At 42.4% G+C, this 20,335-nt stretch overlaps 1 protein-coding gene across 2 annotated transcripts in view; it reads right to left on the bottom strand.

Annotated features, from left to right (window-relative positions):
• The window catches only part of LOC125903090 (phytanoyl-CoA hydroxylase-interacting protein-like), a 34,561-nt gene extending 14,430 nt beyond the window's left edge, over positions 1–20,131 (bottom strand). The window contains exons 1-2 of one of the 2 annotated variants that reach the window (XM_049599761.1): positions 19,798–20,131; positions 700–896 (exon numbers count right to left, since the gene is read on the bottom strand). In XM_049599761.1, coding sequence (XP_049455718.1) covers positions 700–864 — 165 coding nt within the window. In that variant the 5' untranslated portion in view covers positions 865–896; positions 19,798–20,131. Of the gene's footprint in view, positions 1–699; positions 897–12,259; positions 12,932–19,797 lie in introns of those variants that run through there. The other variant, XM_049599760.1, reaches the window with a different exon arrangement.
• Between the last annotated feature and the right edge of the window lie 204 nt (positions 20,132–20,335).

Raw genomic sequence — 20,335 nt, 5'->3', positions numbered from 1 at the left:
CATTTCAGAAGAAGAAACGTCATAAACATGGAAAAGGTGGCGACATTCTTGCAAACTTAAATAGCTGGTAACGGACAGATGCTCAGGTAGCCATGGTTACGCCTGTGTGCAATACAAGACAATTTGATGGACCAGAAAAGTTGTCTTTGTTCTCGAAATGGTATTTCAATTTAAATAATAAATAAATAAATTAAAATAAAATAAATTGAAATAAATATATATAATAATATAATAATATATAAATATCTTATCTTATGCCGTAAGCACTAACATTAAAATTTCAACTCAATTGTAAAAATGCAGAAAAAGGAAGGCAGATATTATCTTCCTCTTCTCCCCTTGTGCCTGCCCTAACACTCCTCCGCACTCTCCTGGTCAGGTAGCCACTGTAGGAAGATTTTAATTTCACTGAGACTTTTACCAGATTAAACAAAGGAACTAAGGTCTAACTAAGGTAAATAATGATCGAGATAATTATCCACTTGATTCATACTGACCCGTTGTCTAGTTTGTGCTTTTAAGGCTCATTGTGATTTTTCAATCTGGTCATTGAATCATACAAAACACAAAACCTTTTATTCTTGACTCATTTCTTATGAAAAGCAGCAAATTCTATTCAGCGAGTAAAACAAGAGGCCTTTTGTTGAGTCACCTCTCCATAGTGTTGCCTTTTAAAAGCTGCGCTGATTCACGCGTTACCTTGTGTTTGAACTTGTTTGAGTTTTTGTTCTCCTTCTTGTTCAGGTCAATGAAGTAGTGTGTGATACGCTCTTTGCTGCGCGGCTCCATGTCCCAGCAGATCTTGAAGGAGTCGCAGGTGATGTTGCTGATCTTGATGTTCTGAGGAACGGGGAGCTCCTCCATCTCGGAGAGGCTGCCATCCTGGGATTTACTTCCTGTGTAGTAGAGAAACAATGAGAAACTTTGACATAATCAGCATCAAAAAGCACAAAAATATACAGTATACCAAGGTTATATATGATTCGTATTTACTGTAGGAGTCATTTGGGATCACTCAAGCTACAACTATTTAATTCAATTAGCTGTCAACTATCAAATTAATCACAAATTAGTTTGATAGTTGATTTATTGGTTTGAGTTTTAAGAAATTATGTAACATTATAATACTGGAGTTACAAATCATAAAAAAGAGAAATAAAGGAAAATAGAATTAATAATATATAGAATAGTATGCATAGGATATAATTTTAAAAAAAAGTCAAAATTCTCTGAATTCAGCTTCCTAATTGTGAATATTGTCTGTTTTTTTTTTACTTCTCTGTGACTGTAAAATGAATATATTTGTGTTGTGGATAAAACAAGACATTTAAGGATGTCATCTTGGGCTTTGGGAAACACTGATCGACATTTTTCACCATCTTCTGACATTTCAGTTACTACAGAAAATAACCGAGAAATTAATTAGTTCGGCCCTGGATATCACAAATTACATTGTGTAAAACTTATTTAAAATTTGATGCAATATCAGTTTTGAATCTTTGCTCGTAATAGCTAAAGTGTTATGTACACACCTTTAAATCTTCTATATATGCTCAGCTTTTATTGAACTCACAGAAATATCTTCTCATTTCTCTTCTGTCTCGCTGACTGTAAACCCTCTGTACTCCTGCAGCAGTTTCCCAGTAATTATTCCACAGACAGTACTAACAGAAGTATATCCACCATATCACACGCAGAGAACTGCCTGCGTTGCTGACTACCATATATGTTGCCATGGAAACACATCAGCCTCCCAACACACACACACACACACACACTCACACACACCTATCTGCTTTCCAGAACATACGTGGCATTAAATATTTCAAACGCTAGTGACTGAATCTCCTCTCAGAAGAGATGGATCATTTATAATCAGCAGTAAGAAATAAGAACCACACTGCAGGTAAGGTATACACATGAGCCTGCAGCAGTACAATTAAAATGCTGCTGAATGTCTCAGAACTTCAGCCATTTATTTAGAGTTAGATTATTTATTTTTTCGGCCTGGACAGAAAGGTCATTGCACAACATTGTTTTCCATCAAATACATTTCTCTGAGCTGCATGGGTCTCATGCCTCAGTCAGGTCACTGTACAGTGGCCGACATAACATGTAGCGCAGGCGTACAACCCCCAAAGTGCACACTGAGGCCACTGAAAATGCAAAAACAGGCTTGAATGAAAGCTTTGTCAAATTAGGATGAATATAGACTTCACGTCACATTCTGCGACGCCCACTTGGCAGGGCAACAATGTGTTTTCTGTGCACGCTCCGGGGGTCTAAACACGAGAGTGAGTAAAATACAAGAATTTGGGAGTAATGCTTAACACGACTGGACTCCATAGAGGAGTAAACAATGGTAGGAGCAGCGGAGCATGGAACATCCATCCCCACTCATCAGCTGAGAGAGGGCGGCATAAAAGAGTTATCCCATAATTGGGACTGTGTGGACTCTCCTGTCTCGCCTCCACACAACACTCCAACAGAGGAGCATTTGTAGGGTGATTCATTTTAGGAAGTCAGAAGGTAATTCCTACACCTAATGTGTACCCAGTGTGTATGTTGCCCTTCAGAGTTAGAAAAAAAAAAATCAGCTTAGCCTTGCAATTTTATGCTAGCTTGGCTCTTCTTTTTTCAAATTATGACATCTTAGAATAAGATCCTTAGGGTATAATGTATGTTCTTTACCTCCAGACACGACCAGACCCCCTGCTTATATCTGCCCTAATCCCTTGCTCCTAATCAGAACGAGCTGATTACCAAAAATAATCATCTTTAACCTAAAAACAGACCTCCTGTTGTTAGTGCCTGGACCATACCATAATTATATCTTATGCACCTGTGAATTTTGTGTGTAATGTCAGTGATGAACAGACAAATCTGTAGGAGTTTTCCTCTTAACAGTGAGTCAATGTATTTAAACACATAATTTATCATCTGGTCTAACTGCACGTTGTAACCGAGACATTAGTAACACTGGTGAGGGGATTCCTGAGTGTGTGAAAACGTAAACAGGCCAGCAGATGTATCCTCAGGCTTGGCTTTCTGATCTATACTGCAGGGGAACTCCTACACCGTCCTTGCTTTGATTTGTGGAAACATCTCATCCTGCTGCTGCTTCACATTTAAGCCCATCTCATTAAACTTAAACCCCACTGAGCTGATAAGTTTGGCTCAGACTGAGAGGGTCAGTGCGGACATGACAGGGCAGACCTCTGCAAGTCAGCGTGGACCAGACAGTTATGTCAGCCCTGTAACGTCCCACCTGAGGCTTTATGTTGCTGACCTTTAACAAAAAATAAGAAGAACACTAAGGCGTGTTGTTTTTATCTGACATCTGTGCCAGGCAAAGATGAAATGTAGTCAAAGGAAGTGAAATATGGACAAAGACTTGCAGTTCTTGTAATGCTTAAAGGGCGGGTCCATCTGTGCTGCTCTGCGGGTTTTCAAATGGAAATGCCATCTCAACTACAAAAAGCAGTGATGTAGGTTAGAGCAGTGATCACTGACAATAATTACAAGACAGGTTGTATGAGGCAATTATCCATAGTCAGTGTTTCATCACTTTACCTTGCTGTCAGACAGGCCATTCCAACGGGGAACTGTCTCCATTGACAGAAATAGGGATATTGGATTTTTTGCCGATACGCCAATATATAACACCACATTCGGCCAATAACTGATACCGATATAGATATATTCACTTTTTTCCCAGCCTAATTTTAGTGATCTTCAAGTCTCTTCTGTAGTGGAATAAACCATCATATTATACGTGCATGCTGATGAACACATGACATTTTTGCACGTCTGTCCGTCCTGGAAGAGGGATCCAACCTCAGTTGCTCTTCTCGAGGTTTCTACCACTTTTTCCAATTAAAAGGTTTATTTGGGGAGATTTTCCTTATCTGCTGTGAGGGCCCAAGGACAGAGAGATGTTGTATGCTGTAAAGCCCTCTGAGGCAAACTGTGATTTGCAATATTGGGCTTTATAAATAAAACTGAATTGAATTGAACTGAAATACAATGCTTTTCAATGTATGTAATATTCAGTCATTGTGCAAAATTTGAAAAAAGCATGCTGGGCGATTGTGACATTTCATTTTAAAGCCAATATCGGCCGATACCGATGATATGCCAGCATTATCCTGCATCCCTAGAGACACACAAATCAACACAAATCAACTTCAAAGTACACAGGTGTTGCCAGTTTGCCACTGCCTCAATCAGTTGGTTTGTGTTATTGCATGACTTTCTGATCTGAACTAATGTGGCATCCACAGCAATACACTACACTTGCCATGCTGCAAGGAGTGCGTGCCAGGTAGGGGGTTAGAGGAATATTCAGATGCTCGATAACTTGCAATTCTCAAAGAAGGCTTGGCTCAGTCATGAAGAGGCACATTAAGCGGGCTAGGGTGTTTATCAAAGACTGTAAAAATAATGGATGCAGCTACCGTGACATCCCCCATTGGTTTTTCCAGTTCTGAATTTCAGCCGTTGCCATCTTGGTTTCTGGAGCCAGGCATGACCGAATTTGGGCGAGAGGCTGGCGCTGTGGAGAAGCCAGGGGTGGATCTGACTGAGAAGCCAAGGACATTATCAGCAGACAGCCCATCACTGAAAGCGGCCTGCCCTTAATTATGTGTAACTTTACGCCTTAATAAAATGTAAATGGCAAAGTTACATAAAAATTCACCCCCTGTATAGTCATTAATGTTACAATTAGCTCAAAAGACCAAAAAGGTTTTTTTGCACCAGGCTGTAAACATGTTTATTTCTGCTGTAAAGTTGGGTCTTTTAACACGGCGGTCTGTGGGGACTGACTGGCTTTATGGCCAGCCTCATGTGGCCATTCAGAGAACTGCAGGTTTTCGCACTTCCATGTTGGCTTCATTTTTTTAGCCATGGAGGTGGCCACTAGGAGTAGGAATCACCAGAGGATCCATGATACTATATTATTACAATACCTGAGTAAAGATACAATATTTTTTGGCTTTTTTAAGTATGTTGCAATATGCTGAATATTGCAAGAAAATATATCGCGATATATTGTGATTCATAACCTGTTTTCATCTGCAAATTATGTCCCCAAAGAAAAACTTTGTCAACATCTGTTTTATCTAATAAGATAAAAAAAAATGTATATTAAAAAGCAATTGATACTTGGCACTGTGTGACAAAACAATACTGCCATTCAAAAACACTGTGATATTGATTTTTTTCGCCCGACCCCAGTTGCTGCTTCGCATTTATATGTAGCAACACCATTATGCATATGCCTACACTAGGATATGTGGGAAAACATCTCTAGAATGGCTGGGGAGAATAGCATTTTGACACCTAAACATATGACTTTGACCAAAATTTGAATGTTTGGTTGGATTTAGCACATATGAAAATCTACTCTGAAGCTACAGAATTACATAAAATCTCAAAGAATATAAATAAATAATGGATCCACCCTTTAAGTGAAGAGTTTGTATAGAAAATGCTGAGTAAAAGGCAGTAACAGTGTATCAAATGTGAACATTCTTGCATATTTTATAGGAAGTACAACTCATGAATCTTTTTATGCTGGGGAGAAAGACGGCTATTTTGTGCTGATTCATCACAAGCATTAACCATTAATCACAGATCATAAAACATAAGCTTCCAGCTCCCTCACCCCACCCCAAACTCTCACTATTTCAGGATGCCATCAGGATATGACACAGTGTAAACACCGATCGCAGCCAAACAGCAAAGATGAAAAACCTGCCAACTCAGTTGCTGTGTTGTGCCTGAAACAGAGTATTTCCTTGTTCTTAAAATGTCAACACCAGTGTTTCCCTTAAAAACCCTGAAACCAGACCCCATGCTGGTCTTTGCCCTTCCTGCTCCTTGCATCTCCACAGTGCTGATTTAGCTCCTGTTTACTCTAATGCTCTCCTAATTAACCTGCAAATAGAGGCATTATACCGACACAGTGGAGCTTTACAAATGCAGTCAAATATTGCTTACATAATACTCTTAAGGCTGCACAGTCAAGCTGAAAGTGATGTTATCAGGGAAAACAAGCTCTGAAGGCTTTAAGGTTTACTGGGCAAAAATCAAAGGAAATGCTCATGAGACAAACAGAAATCTGCAACCACCACTGTTCGCTCTTCTGTAGGTTTTTAAAAAAGAACACTGATGTGATTAACAAACTCAACATACAGGTTAAAGAATTAAATCTGGCCCTCAACTGGAATCTGAGGACACTAATACAATGTGTACCAGGTGCTTGCCTACAGGTAAATACACCGACACAGTGCTAATCTGCGCCCTGAATCCTCTGGGAGTCTGAGAGCGCAGGATGAAAGATGGAGGAGAGAAAGCCGAGCAGGATGAAGGTCAGGCAGTAAGGGAGAGAGTCAAACATTTTACAGTCTCACATGGGAGGCCTAAACCCTCAGACTGACTTAAATTTATATGCTGGTATTCTACTTCAGCTCTCGGTACTTGCACTGTAGCTAATGTTAATTTTGTTGACTCGTAATTTTGCCAAGGAAGCCATTATACTGTAATGAACTGTCTTACTATTTACTGCACTGTATTATGATCCTGTGCATGAGGCTGAGGGGGGGGGGGAGTTGCTTCATCATGATCAAGCAAAATGAGCATCAGTTTTAGTGGGGCACAGAAACACAGCTTACCCATGCTGTGCACACATGTACAGGGGGGTTCAAGATGACATAGGAACAAGCAACAAAAGCAGGACACAGAAATATCAGCCCTATGGCAAAAATAATAACATTTCAGAAGATGGATAGCCGACTCCGATGAATCTGCGAAGCTCCATCAAATGGACCTTATTGGGTATTGGCCTTTTACTCAGCGTGCAGTCAAATGCCACAGTGTGGAATAGCAATAGATGCAGAAGGATCAATAAAAATCTTGTTAACATGCATACGTAGGCCCATCCTAATGGCTCTCTGTGGTAGGATTTGTTCCAGTCACACCTAGCTTGATGCTGTGAATTACTTGTTGGCACTCTTTACTGGTAAAAGTGATTTGATTTCCACTCAGGCCACCTGCATAATGTAAATGTACTCTCACAGTGGGGGCTGGTGATAAAAAAAGCATCAAGCATGTGAGGCTATGGCGCTTCATTCAAAAGGTCTACGAAGGTCTACAAACCAAATGTTGAGAATCAATCTGCTGAGTATCATCAGCGGGTGTGTTCTGTGGAAAAAAGATTTGGCAGATGATGGTCATACTGATTGTTTTCGACTGCGCAAGTGGGCACTCATGTCAGACACAAGCCTCCTACTTTAAGTGTCAGTGTTAGGTCTAAAATTCAACTGTAGACATGAGCAACAGACACTCACTTGGCATCGATGTTTGCTGGCCTTTTAAAACACGCCTTTGTTCCTCTCAATGCACTGGCTAGACCAGACTGAGAGCTCAGACGGAGAGCATAAACAATGCTCTATTCGTCAGGCTCACACAGTCTGTTGTCCACCTTTTGCACATCAATAAGCCCCCGACCAGCAAAGAAAGACCCAGTAAAGGCACTTTAATAACACAGCCTTTACAGATGAAGTGGACTCTGTCATTCTCAAGGTTCAGAATCGACCCATCCCCTTTCTTACAAATTAATTAAATACGAAGACCTTCAAGGACGGATCTGTTATTTTCTTCTAAACTTGTCCGTAACCAGCGTGAGTCATCATTTCTCATTTGCATAGAATTTGAATTCCCAAACAAGAGGCTGATGTAAAATCCTTCAACTATGTTTCTGAATAGAATCTTGTATAGAAGGATTTTATATAACAGCAATCAGGCACTGGAAAGAAACACAAGCAAAAGAAAAATTAGCCTGAATATCTGAAGTGGATTTTGAGAGACAGTCGGCTATGAAATGAATCGCAAAGTCTGTTCAGAACTATGTCACATAGTAAAGTCAATTATAACTGAATATATTATGCAGCCGATAATATGTACCTGTAACTCTTGCCAGCACAGTCATGGTACACAACTGCTCGCACTGAACACTGGCCAAACTAAAATGCCAGCTTACTCAGACAATGCTGTACGTCATAAAGCCGACCTGCTGTCGTATCACGTTGGAACATATCGGATAAGCAGCACTACAAGAGTTCACTTGTTATCACAGGAGTTCTTCTGCACAAGAATGAAGTCTACAGCCATACTAGCAGCTCTGTGAGACTGTAAGTGGATACAGCGGTGCTTTAAGCTAAATGCTAACATCAGCATGCTAACAATGACAATGTTAACATGCTGATGGTGTTTACCATGGTCACCACCATCTCAGGGTTTGAATGCTGGCAAAAGCAACATAATGTCATTACTTCTACAACTATTTTGTCATAAACCAAAGTGTTGGAGTGTTTGACCTAACACGCTAGATGAAAAGTGAGAGGATTTTGCCTGGCCCCCGACCTTTAAATCTGCCCACTCCATCGAGTTCAAGTTGACTGAATCGTCAGGCACTGTGACATGAAATAGTGGTTTCTGGGTTAAAATAAAAAACGACCAATGAGTACAGCGGGGGGACACAATTAGCCAATTGGCACCTAGGGCAGGACAAATGCTCCTGTCAAACTGTTGTCAAATATTGTCAAGAGGTGTTCTTGGACCAATGAGTAGTAAAAACAATGGCCAGTGCTGTAGACAGATGCTACTATCGAGAACATTCTTTATCAACATGTCCTCTCAATGTCACCCGACATTGTAATTTGCTTTACTTCGCTCTGCTCCACCCTTAAAACCCCCAGACATCAGGTATTTCTGCATGACTATGCATCAGTGTGGACTTACAATGTTAGATTCAGGTGGATATGTTGGTCTGTAGTGACTGGTTAGAGAAACTCAAACCCCCCACAGAAATCAGTTAGAGTTGAGGCAAGGTCTGACTGAAGATGGAAACAGTATCAAAGGAGTTGCCAATTCTGTCTGATAACAAGCAAGTAGGGATTCTTGGTTTTTAGAATTCATCCTAAGAAGAAGATGGATTTCTGCCATACATTTTATGGCAATCAATCCAACTGTAGACAAGACATTTCACAAAAACCCCCACAAATGTCATGGTGGTACAAGAGATCAAGTCAAGGGATCACCAAAATCAGTAAACTTCATCCTCTGGGAATCATGAATATCTATACACATTGGAGCAATCCAATCCATGGTATCTAAGATATTTCAGGTGGACCAAAGTGGTGATCCGATCAACTGACCAACATTGTCATCCATACAGCCATATTGCTGGTGTGGCTGATAAAAAAAATCTTTTGATAATGTCTGAAACACAGCATATTTGGCCCCTTCACAGTTACTTCTCCCACTGCCTGTTTATTCTTGCAAAACTTCTACCCAGGGTGTTGAAAAGGAAAGCCTTTTGTTCAAGTATTGCGGCACTGTGTTTGAGGAAACAATGCCATTGTCGACTAGTAATTGGCAGCCTTGGCACTGAGGGAGCTTTTCTTCAACTTGACAGTTACTGATGAAGTTAAGGTACCTTCATAACATGTTTTCCTATCCATCCATCCAGCACCCAGCCATCCGTCTATCTGTCCGTCTGTCTATCTGTCATGGGCACACACACTGCCAGACTGAGGTGTCACAGCTAGAGCAGCAGTATTTTGGGCAGGGAAATTTCAGACAGTGCAGACACAGTACTTGGTTGCATAAATGGCAGCCATCCATCATGACAACTTAATTATGTCAGCGGCCATGGCACAAAGGCCTTGCAAGACATGTAGTGTGTATTTCATTACCCCCTGTGAGTGTGCAGGATATAAAATCAAAATGGTGGTCCCAGCCAGCCTCACAGAGGTTGGTGGCAAATTTTTTATCCAGCGCAACATCATGGAGGCAGTTCTGTGCGTCCCTAGAGACCTCTGCACACCAGCTGTAGAGACTTCTGTGAATTTCCCACTACTTACTGCTCTTCGCAAAACATTGCCTACCCCACATTTATTCATGTCGCAGCCCCATCACCAAACTGAACCATTAAGGCTGTGACACACCCGCGCGCACACAGAGACAACTTGTATCTCACAAGTCTTTTTGTTCATTGAAATGCTCAAACAGTCCTTAGTGTGTGTGTGTGTGTGTGTGTGTGTGAGAGAGAGCTCTTTCCCACAGAGGGCCCACTGAAGCTGATGCACTTCCATTTGCTGGGTCAGCACAGGCACATAAGCCTCTCATGCTGACAATTAAATATTAATGGATTTGGGAGATAAATTTAGAAAGCTATGTGGAACTGAAATGAATACTGTCCTTGGGAAAACGTACGCATTGATCAGATAATGAAACAGTCTATTTCCGAGAAAGCCAAAAGATGACTATGCAGCCATCTACATAGGGTGTGGCAGGGGAGGTTTAGACTAGACAGAATTTCTGGAGATCATTTTAGGTGAGAAATCAAAATTCAATAATATAATCCAAACAACACTACAAAACATTCTCAACCAAGACTAGGCTACTGGATTGCATTTGATAGTAACAGATGTCTTACTGTGTCAAAACCAAATCTTAGTGATCAGACTGAGTAGAGCAGCTCATCTGTATAGCAAGGTCCATACCCATTCTCATTCCTCATTGTGAAGCTCAAGTATATTGTCCACAATTTCGACAGATCATAATTGCACTGGCATACATTGTGTAGAGGCACTTAAACTGCAAAAAAATTATCATACAAGTGTTTCAAGTACACCATCAGTACATGAACTATCTGAACTCACCATTCTAGAAACTACTCTGCCATACTTCAACCACCAGCGCGCATAATCTGCGCAGAAGGTGGACATTGTGACTGTGTTTCTCCATAAACAGAGTGTATGTGGGTGTCTCAAGGACACAGAGACACTATTTACACTGGGTAATCCACTTGATGAATAGGAAAGTGGCTGTTGTGCTGCGAAGACCAGTAAACCTGCAGCACAGGAAGCACAAAGCTGGCACGGGATCCATTAGAGAAGTCCAGCCCGAGCCTATATGGCTACCATTATTAAAATTACAGCTTTAGAATCAGGCCAACAAAGCACTAAGAGGATATAAACTGCGTCCTGCTGTATTACATTATGAGGAGCAGCTCTGGCAGATGAGAAAATGAGACGGTGTGGCACAATGACTGAACTGTGATCAGATGCTGGGGGTCCTTTGGAGGCTCAATGAAGACACACCATTGACTCCATCAGTGTGAAAACCAGCCAATCCTAAAATCTGGTATAGCTAAGAAAAAAATTAAATCGATTCAGCTGTGATCTCACCCCTTTGCCATGGATGTGAATTTATCTACAATCATAATTAAAAGGGGATCTGTGTGACCATGCATCAGATGTGGGATCAGTTGTGTGTAATTGCACTGATGGGTGTGTAGGGCTGCACTGTCTGTGCACGCACGCACACACATACACACACACACACACACACACACACACACACACACACACACGTGGGTGCAGCCATGTTTGAGCCTCTCATTCTCTCCTGATGATGACTTGCTTTTTTTCCTCCCCACCATTAAATTCGCATCAGGGTTAAGCCTGCTCATGTAAAAACTGCTCATCCGTTTGTACACCATAAAACTAGCTAATAGACGCCTTCTAATCTGTAATCAGGATGACATCAACTCTCTGTTTGATGGTTTATATGCAGAAAACTTTTGAATTTGGAGAAGTCATCCACAGTCCATCCAGCATGGATGCAGCTGGATGACTTAGCCTAATGAATTATAAATGAATAAACGCAGGGGGGGAGTTTTACGTAAGTTGAGGATGGGTTATAAAACTAAAACTGTCTTTTGCAATAAGAAAAATGTGCAACTGTCATGAATCTAAATCGATCAAGGCAACTCCCTGAGATAAAGAAGCAGCGGTTATAGGCGGGGTGTCTGCCGGTCTCTGTCCATGTCTGTGGTGCTGAAATAAAGACATTCATCACTTAACATTGTTTCCTTGCTTGTGCATGTTCAGTCTGCAGATTTCTTTTCACCACCCCCTCTGTTATGAATGAACAAAACCTTGTTGCCACTGTAAAGACACTCAGCTATTCCACACACGCACAAGCGCACCATCCCTCCACCCAGGGAACCGGCGGAGCGACTGGCCCCTACTCCCTTTCCAGCACACAATAAGGGTACAGCATGCAGCTAAGCCCAATGACAGAACAGGCAGTGCGCGTTGCAGCGGCTCTGATATTAACAATAGGGCCTAATGCACGTGTATTATGCGCAAACACCCCAGTGAAAAGCAGCCAAATCTCTCCTTACCATCTCGCTCGCATAACTGTATGGCGTCCAAGCTCAGGTCCTTGATCATCCCCTCGCAGGGACTTAATGGACTAGTGATGCTGTGCGCCAAGCCTGGTACCTCCATCTCTGCAGAACAGCCTGGGTGATGCTACTGGTCAATTTGCTGTCGCTTGTTTAAATATCGTCCACGGGACTTGCACAACAGCAGGCTTACGTCCACGGTCGTCAAGGTGGGAGAAAAGAAAGCGAAAGAGAGACCGGTTTCCAGTCAGTCCCCTGCTCGTTCAGTCGCTCACAGCTCTCCTCTCCCGTCTCCTGGGTGGTGCGGCTAGTGGCGCGTCAGCGGAATCGTCACGGGCGCGAACAGCATAAGCCGCCAGTTCGGGTTTGCAACGTGAGGCATAGCAGCTCCTGCAGGGGTGCGTTTAAATGCATGGACCTCAAACATACCAGTCTGTGCGTTTATCTTATTTCATACGCTCTGCGTGCGCGCCTTCGGAGCCACAAGTGTGCGCGCGTGCATGTGCCCTGTGTGTGTTACTCCGCCGCGGGACAGTTGAACATGAATACTTCAGCGGATTAGTGCAGAGACGTTCCGCAAATTCAATGGCTTCTTATGTAACCAGATTAGCCCGGTGTTTCCCCTCCGGTTTAGGGCTCCATCTAAAGCGTCCACACACACCCGTTCTTCCCCATTTCACGTTCAACGTCATCCCAACAAGGCGCTCTCTCATGTCCTTATTTGGTGAGGTGTAGCCCTGTCTCGCAGGAGCGCAGGTGCAAGTGGACCACACAGTAATGAGCTGGGGGACATAATGGATGAACTACCTTATAAACGACCCCTCTGGCATTGTAATGACACATAATAAAATGCAAAACCCTGTCAGCTCATAGCCAGAAAACCATACTTCACGCTTGGCTGTGGGGTGTGTTTGTTTCTAATTATCTCCCCTACTACACCCTTTTTATCAGTGGCTCCCAGGAACAGGATTGTCAAGGCATAAAAGGTCAAGTGCACGGGCAATTTGTGGCTAAACACACACTGAGGACTGCAGGCGCCTCTTGTGACACCGTTGGGCCTTGGTGAAGTCATTTCTGATCATCAGGGAGTCATGGTCATTCTTATATTTCCTTCAGCAGTGTTGCTTATCTTCCATTCTCCATAGGGGTGCATCACAGAGAGGCAATGTCACTTTCTATTTGTTTTTGTCTCTCTCAGTATTACACAAGGTGCCTTGAGGAGACAGAGTGTTTATCTATTCAACGGACAGCGAATTCTGCAGCTGCGCCTATGGGACCCCTGAGTCATGCTGTTCAGAACTGCAGCACTATAGGCTAGGCTCTGAATTATAGGAGGGAAGCCACCCTTACTCATCTCTGTGTGAGGCACACTGACACAGCATCATCACCACCTCTGGAGTTGGAACAGAGGAGGAGAGAGAAAGCGAGCATTACACAATAGCAAAGAGCAATGTGACAGCTTTTATAAATCCCAAATTTCATTTTTAGATACAGTAAACTAGCTGCTGAGCATTTTCATGCACATTGGAGGATTTAAAAAATGAGGTTATGGCGGGCAGGCAAATTAAAATCCCGGTAAGCTCATAATCACCGTGGCATTCAGATTCAGTAGCAAACATATTAGACGCACCTCTGAAGAGCCTGAATTTATTCCACGCTCAGATTTCATGAGGGCAACGCTGCATCTGGCTCAAATTTCCTGCCTGGGAAATACAACTCATTAAAAGTGAAGGTCAGCATGCAGATCAGTCCCTGCAAACACAGAGCCATCTGTGTGTGAGGGGAAGATGCTGTGTGATTCAGTGTCAACAGATGAAAATGATCTATAATTTCAAAGCAAAGTTGTTTGTGCAGGACAGTTTTATATAGCATTATGCTTTTCTATGTTTACTATCTTACCAACTGCCCCCATGCTGTCTAAGACGGCTTGATTACTGAAGAGCTTTGCACTGATATCCACAGATTAACACAGCATCTGTTTAAATGACTGTTTCCACTATAATTGCATAAACCAATGACTAAGCTCATCAGAAGTCTATGGGCAGTCATGGAAAACATAAACAAAGAGAACCAGAGCTCGGCTAATGGGACACTAAATTTAGAAAAAAAAAGCTAATTGCTATGTACGGCATCATCTATTTCTCTTTGTCGCCCTGTCTCTCTACCCCTCCCCATTTCCCCGCTCCGCCTGCTGTGCTTATCTGGTACGGGAGAGGAGGAGGCGGCGGTGGTGGAGGATGAGGCCGACCGATTCTGGAGGGTTCCTTCTAATCCTACCATCCATCCGTCCTCCTTGCCATCCCTCTCTCCACCCACCCGTATCCCCTCCAGCGAGAGTCATCATGCGTTAGCGTCAGTGTTTCCAGTAGAGCTGCAGGAGGATGAGGGAGAGCGACACTGTGTCCCGTGTAACACACACCCAGCCAAGTTCGTCCCCCTCCCCCCTTCTCCCTTCTCCACCTCTTTCACCTTTTTTTCCACTTCACATTCACTTCCCCTTCTATCTCCTTTGCTTTCTGTCACGTCTTCTACATCCTCTCTGCTCCTACTCCAGATCTCATAAAGTGCATATTACTTTGCAGGGTCAGTGTGCATTTGTGCGTGTGTACACTATACGTCAGTGTGCCCTGTATTGGCAGTCCGCTCTGATTTGCTCACTCTGCTGTGCTTAGAGCTCAGAGGCCACGTGGACTCAAAGTGACAGATGGGGAAATAGCAGGGAGAGAGGTGTAGTACGAGTCAGAGCAAACAGGCCAAATAGGTTTGAAAATTATAGCAGGGTGAAGAAAAATCCAAATATCCCTCTCGGTATATTTACTCCTTGCTTTCTACATCTTCCTCCATCTCCCACACACCCACACACACCCTGCGGTCACCACACATCCCGTCTCATCCAAGAGGTCAGTTATCAGCCAGTATATGGAGCACAGACTGCAACATTTTACATTAGTGGAAAACAATACCAAGTCTCCAGGGTTCAATGTGTGCGTGTGTGTCACTGCGTACCACAAACACATTTGTCTGAGGGAAGCTAATGAAGCGTGTCATTGATTTGCAGTGTGAGCTCTGGCCTCAGCTTGATTGATAAAGGCCGTGAGCGTCTGCAGGTTTCAAAATGAAATCTCAGTCTATCTGATCTTGAGAATGGCCTTCAACCTCCATCCCTGTTGTTACACTCAAATCTAGTGACTAATAAAATTCATTGTTAGCCAACTTGCGACAACGAGCCCACACACTGAGAGACTAATTAAAAGCATGGTTATTAATAAAAATTCATTTAACTGATGGAGGATAGACAATATAGGGGAAGATTACAGGAATATGCTGATCCACTTTGTTAGAAGACGAGATCAATGTCACTCATGTTTGTAAGATGGATATGCAGCTAGAGCAAACAGCTAGCCTGGCTCTACCTGAAGGTAACAAAAATCAAACTACCAGCACATTTAAAGCTCAAATATTATCTTGTTTGATTAATAGGTACAAAGTCCAATTTGCAAAACCATTACCTCATTTTACAGGGGGTTATGTGCAAGCTGCAGCACCGGGCTTTGAAGCTAATTTGACATAGTGGCCAAATGTGGAATTGCAACTTCCAGATCTGTAACATGATGACATGGAGCCCAAAAAGACTTTTTATAGACTTATAGGTATAGTCATAGTCTCAGGTGCCCTTGCTCTATGGGCTTAATGATGTGGAAGATCCATGTAATTTTATACCCAGAAAGTTTAATTTTTTTTCTTTTGCTTCATGCAGCTGCTAAGCAACTTTCCTAGTAATGAACAGGGCCCTGTCTACAACACTGTATCCAGATCTCTTTATACATCTGTGGTCATGTGCTGGACAATTTCGTGGCTGGAACAATAAGATCCTGAGGTTTCTGGTGGTTACCTGGCCAAGAAATAGTGGACTCAAGAACCCCAGTTAATCCACAACATGTTGTTTTTACACTTCCAGTTTTGTCAAGATTAAAAAATGAGTTATACACCAATAAGCCAAAATATTTAAACCACTGACAGGTGAAGTGAATAGCATTGATTGCCTTATTATAATGTAAAGTTCTACTGGGAAACCTTTGGTCCTGGATGCCACTTGACACGTACTGCATACCCAAACACTGTTGCTGACCAAGTACCCACACTCACAACGGCAGTGGCGCTTACTGATGAGAGTGCCCACCCCCAGCAGGACAATGTGCCAATCCACACTGCAAAACCAGCTCGGAATAGCCTGAGGAACATGACAAAGAGCTCCAGTTGTTATCCTGGCCTCTAAATTCCCCTGATCATAATCCAAATCCAGCATTTGTGGGACATCCCTGTAACCCTCCTCCTGGACACTAGGACATCCTGGGAGATCCTGTGTCTATGCCTCGGTGGGTCATAACCAAGTCCAATCTACGGTAGGGCCTCTGGCCTGTCAAGGCATGGACACAGGGCCTCTGGGTTACCACCACGTCCAATGAATGCTCAGTTGGATCTGGGGAATGTGGAGTCCAAGTCAACACCTTGAGCTCTCCACATTTCTCGGGCTATTCCTGAGCAGCTTTTATAGTGTGGTATATGGCACACTGCTCTGCTGGCAGGGCCACTGCCATCAGGAAGTGCTGTTGCCATGAGAGGATGGACTTGGCCTGTATTAGTGTTTGGGTGGATGGAGCAGGTCAAGCCACATGAATGCCAGGACCTAAAGTCTCCTAGCAGAACATTGTAATAAGATGATCAATATTATTCACTTCACCCGTCAGTGGTTTTAATATTTTGGCTGATTGTTGTATTTGTTAATTAGAGAGCTTTAAAGGTGTTGCTAGGTGGGGTTGTTACCTTTGGACAGAGCAGGAATAGCTCTGTCTCTCTGTGTCCACTCTTTATTGCTGACCTAAGAGAATTGGCATCTGGCTCTCACTTCATATTTGGCATACAGCCATAAAAGTGGTATTAATCTTCACATCCATCTCTTGGCAACAAAGTGAGTAAGCACATTTCCCCAAATATTGAACAATTCCTTTAACTGTTCAGATCCCTCGTTCATTCCAATGGACACAACTTTTCTAGGATGCCTAGATAAATGGTGTTTGTCATCTGACTCCATCTAAATGCACATAATTATTTGACAGGATGTCTTTAAGACAATCAAAGTCATCTTCATGACTGCAGACTGCATCTTAAGTAGACTGCAGTACAGCTACACCAACTTTTTTAACACATGGCTGACCGTAAGGCAAGTAGGAAACGGGCTGCCAGGAAGTGCGCCACACTGCGAGGCCAGTTTTTGTAGTGGCCAAACAGTGGTGTTGCAATTTCCAGGGTCCATCTGTGACGCCATTCGATATAATCCATTCGGTCTGATAACATGTGGAATGTCTAAAAGAGACGTGCGCAGGAGGCATCCTGATCAGATGCCCGAGCCACCTCAACTGACCCCTTTCAATGTGAAGGAGCAGCGGCTCTACTCCGAGCTCCCTCTAGGTGTCCGAGCTCCTCACCCTATCTCTGAGCCCAGCCACCCCACGGAGGAAACTCATTTCCACCACTTGTATTCGCGATCTCATTCTTTCGGTCACTACCCAGAGTTCATGACCATAGGTGAGGGTTGGGATGTAGATGGACCAGTAAATTGAAAGCTTTGCTTTCTGGCTCAGCTCCCTCTTCACCACGACGGACCGGCCCAGCGCCCACATCACTGCAGAAGCTGCACCAACCCGCCGATCCATCTCACGCTCCATTCTACCCTCACCCTCACTATTCAAGTTAATGGAGTGCTTAAGTGCCAAAGCCGCCAAGTCTCTAATGTGCCTGCTCTATGGTCCCAGTGATGCAGAAGCAGCACATCCATGGGAGGAAGTGCAAAGCATGTTTCAGACTATTAATCATATTCTTAAAGTACATAATTTGTGTTTAAACTGTGGTTAAAGCAAACCCGTACCAGATCTTATATTAATATACATGTCAAAAAAAATCATTTGAAAGATTTACAGCTTTTACTCAGGATTGTTCAAAAATATCCATCCATTGGAATGGATGGTGGATCTGAGTGTCACTGGAAAATGAATAGGGAAAATACTGTTCTGATTCTGATTTGATGACAATATTCATCTCAGGAGGTTTTCATCTTACTGTTTGTTGTAAATGCTTCAGAAAATGAGGATATTTTGACCCATGATGACAAATACAGTACAAAATATATATGCAATGTGTGTCAGAGCATCATATTATTTATTAATAGGAGTTAAACATTCACATAAAATAGATAAAATTATGTTTTTGTTGAAAAAAGGGTCTGTTAAGACCATTTATTGTAATTCATACTATTATGTGGTTTCTGCATTATAATATACATAATACATAATGACGTATCCTACTCAAAACATTTTCTTTTTGTAATTATCTATGAGTGCACTTCGGGTAAAGAAATCTTAAGTATTTATCAATTATACCCTTTTGTGAAATTGATGTTTTTTTTAACAGTTACATTGTAGATATTTTTTTAAAAGTCTTTGAAGAAATATAAAAATATTATATGATAATAATATAATATAATATAAAAATAATATAATGTAAAAAAAAAAAAAAAAACAAACTAAATTATTCTATTCTTTATCAATGTTCCTCCTGCGTGCATAAAAACACCAAACCAAATTCTAGATATGTGAAAACTTCGGCTACTTGGCAATAAACTTGATTTAGATATTTGTCATGAGCTACATGAACATCCCCCTGTGGAGTCTAGACAGATCTGGATGGATGAGACTTGGAGGGGTACACCTGGGGATCTCAAGGATGGGCTCAGAGCTGTGACTCTAATGGAAACTGGAGGTGGTGGCTTCACAAATCAGTCAGAGATTGAAATGACAGCTGACAGCAGCCCACAGAAGAAAAGTTTGACATTCTGTTTTTAGGTGGGGAAACAACTTTGGACAGATATCGAACCAGAAAATAACACAATTCTGCAGTTTGACAAAATGCACCAATTCACATTTTCCACACAGTTCAACACACACAGGTGCATGGGTGCAGATCCTGGGGCAGAGGGGACATGTCCCCAAAATTCTGAAAACACAAATTGCCCCCAAATTCTAAATAGCTTAAATGATTGAAATTGAACAAATGTATACAGTAGTCCTATATACTGGGAGAAAGGGAAGATGATGAGGAGAAATGGGAATCCGTGAGAGGCGAGAGATGAGAACGTGAGTGGACATAACATGCCTGAGACCCTGAAACTAGAAGTAGCATTAACTAACAGTGAAGCAGTGAAAAGGAAGGTGATGGCTGGTTCCATGTACTACCGGCTGTTTAAGAGAAATAAACTGTAAAGGTAAGCATATGATTCTCTTTGTAGTGCTTTTTGAATGACTTGGTGATGGTGATGAGCCTCTATGAAATCGTGAAATATGCTGGCAATCTCAAGCGCTCTGTGGGCATGATTTGCACACGTGCAATTAAAAAAAAAATCACAACTGATTGTGTCCCCCCCAAACTTGTCATCACATCTGCACCCATGCACAGGTGATAAAATCCCACAGAGTACATACCTGTTCTCCAATTTTACCGCGTTGTCCTGCTGCTTTTATGTTTGATAATCCTTTTGGAAAGATGTTGAAGATCCGGAAAGTCTGTTCTTGACCAGGTAGGTTATCCTCCGAAAAACCCACCTGTTGCATCCTCTCTGACAAGCCAGCAATTAGCCATTTTCCTGGAGGACCACTTCAAGTTATATCCGATTTATCTTTTCACAAGCGCTTTGGTTTATAACAATATCCGGCATTTGGTGGGCACTGAAGTTTTTCTTCAATCTGCAGACTTTGAGATTTGGACTGTAGATAATTCAGTGTTTATCTTCTTTAAAATAAATGCTAACTTCTGACAGCTACAAGCAAATGGCGACCACAGTACCTAGCAAACAGCTAATTACACTGCAGTGACGCAGCAGCTAATCAGCCCCACCTAGTATCAATTAGTGACATCCGCTTCCACTGCTCAAGGCTTTGGGCATGCGCACTGCAGGCCTCCCAGCGCACTTGAAACACCATTTTAAAACTATTATAACCAGCCACTGGCATTCATTTGTAT

The sequence above is a fragment of the Epinephelus fuscoguttatus genome, linkage group LG16 (genome assembly GCF_011397635.1).
Source record: "Epinephelus fuscoguttatus linkage group LG16, E.fuscoguttatus.final_Chr_v1".
NCBI lineage: Eukaryota > Metazoa > Chordata > Actinopteri > Perciformes > Serranidae > Epinephelus > Epinephelus fuscoguttatus.
This window is presented reverse-complemented; position numbering and strand designations above follow the sequence as displayed.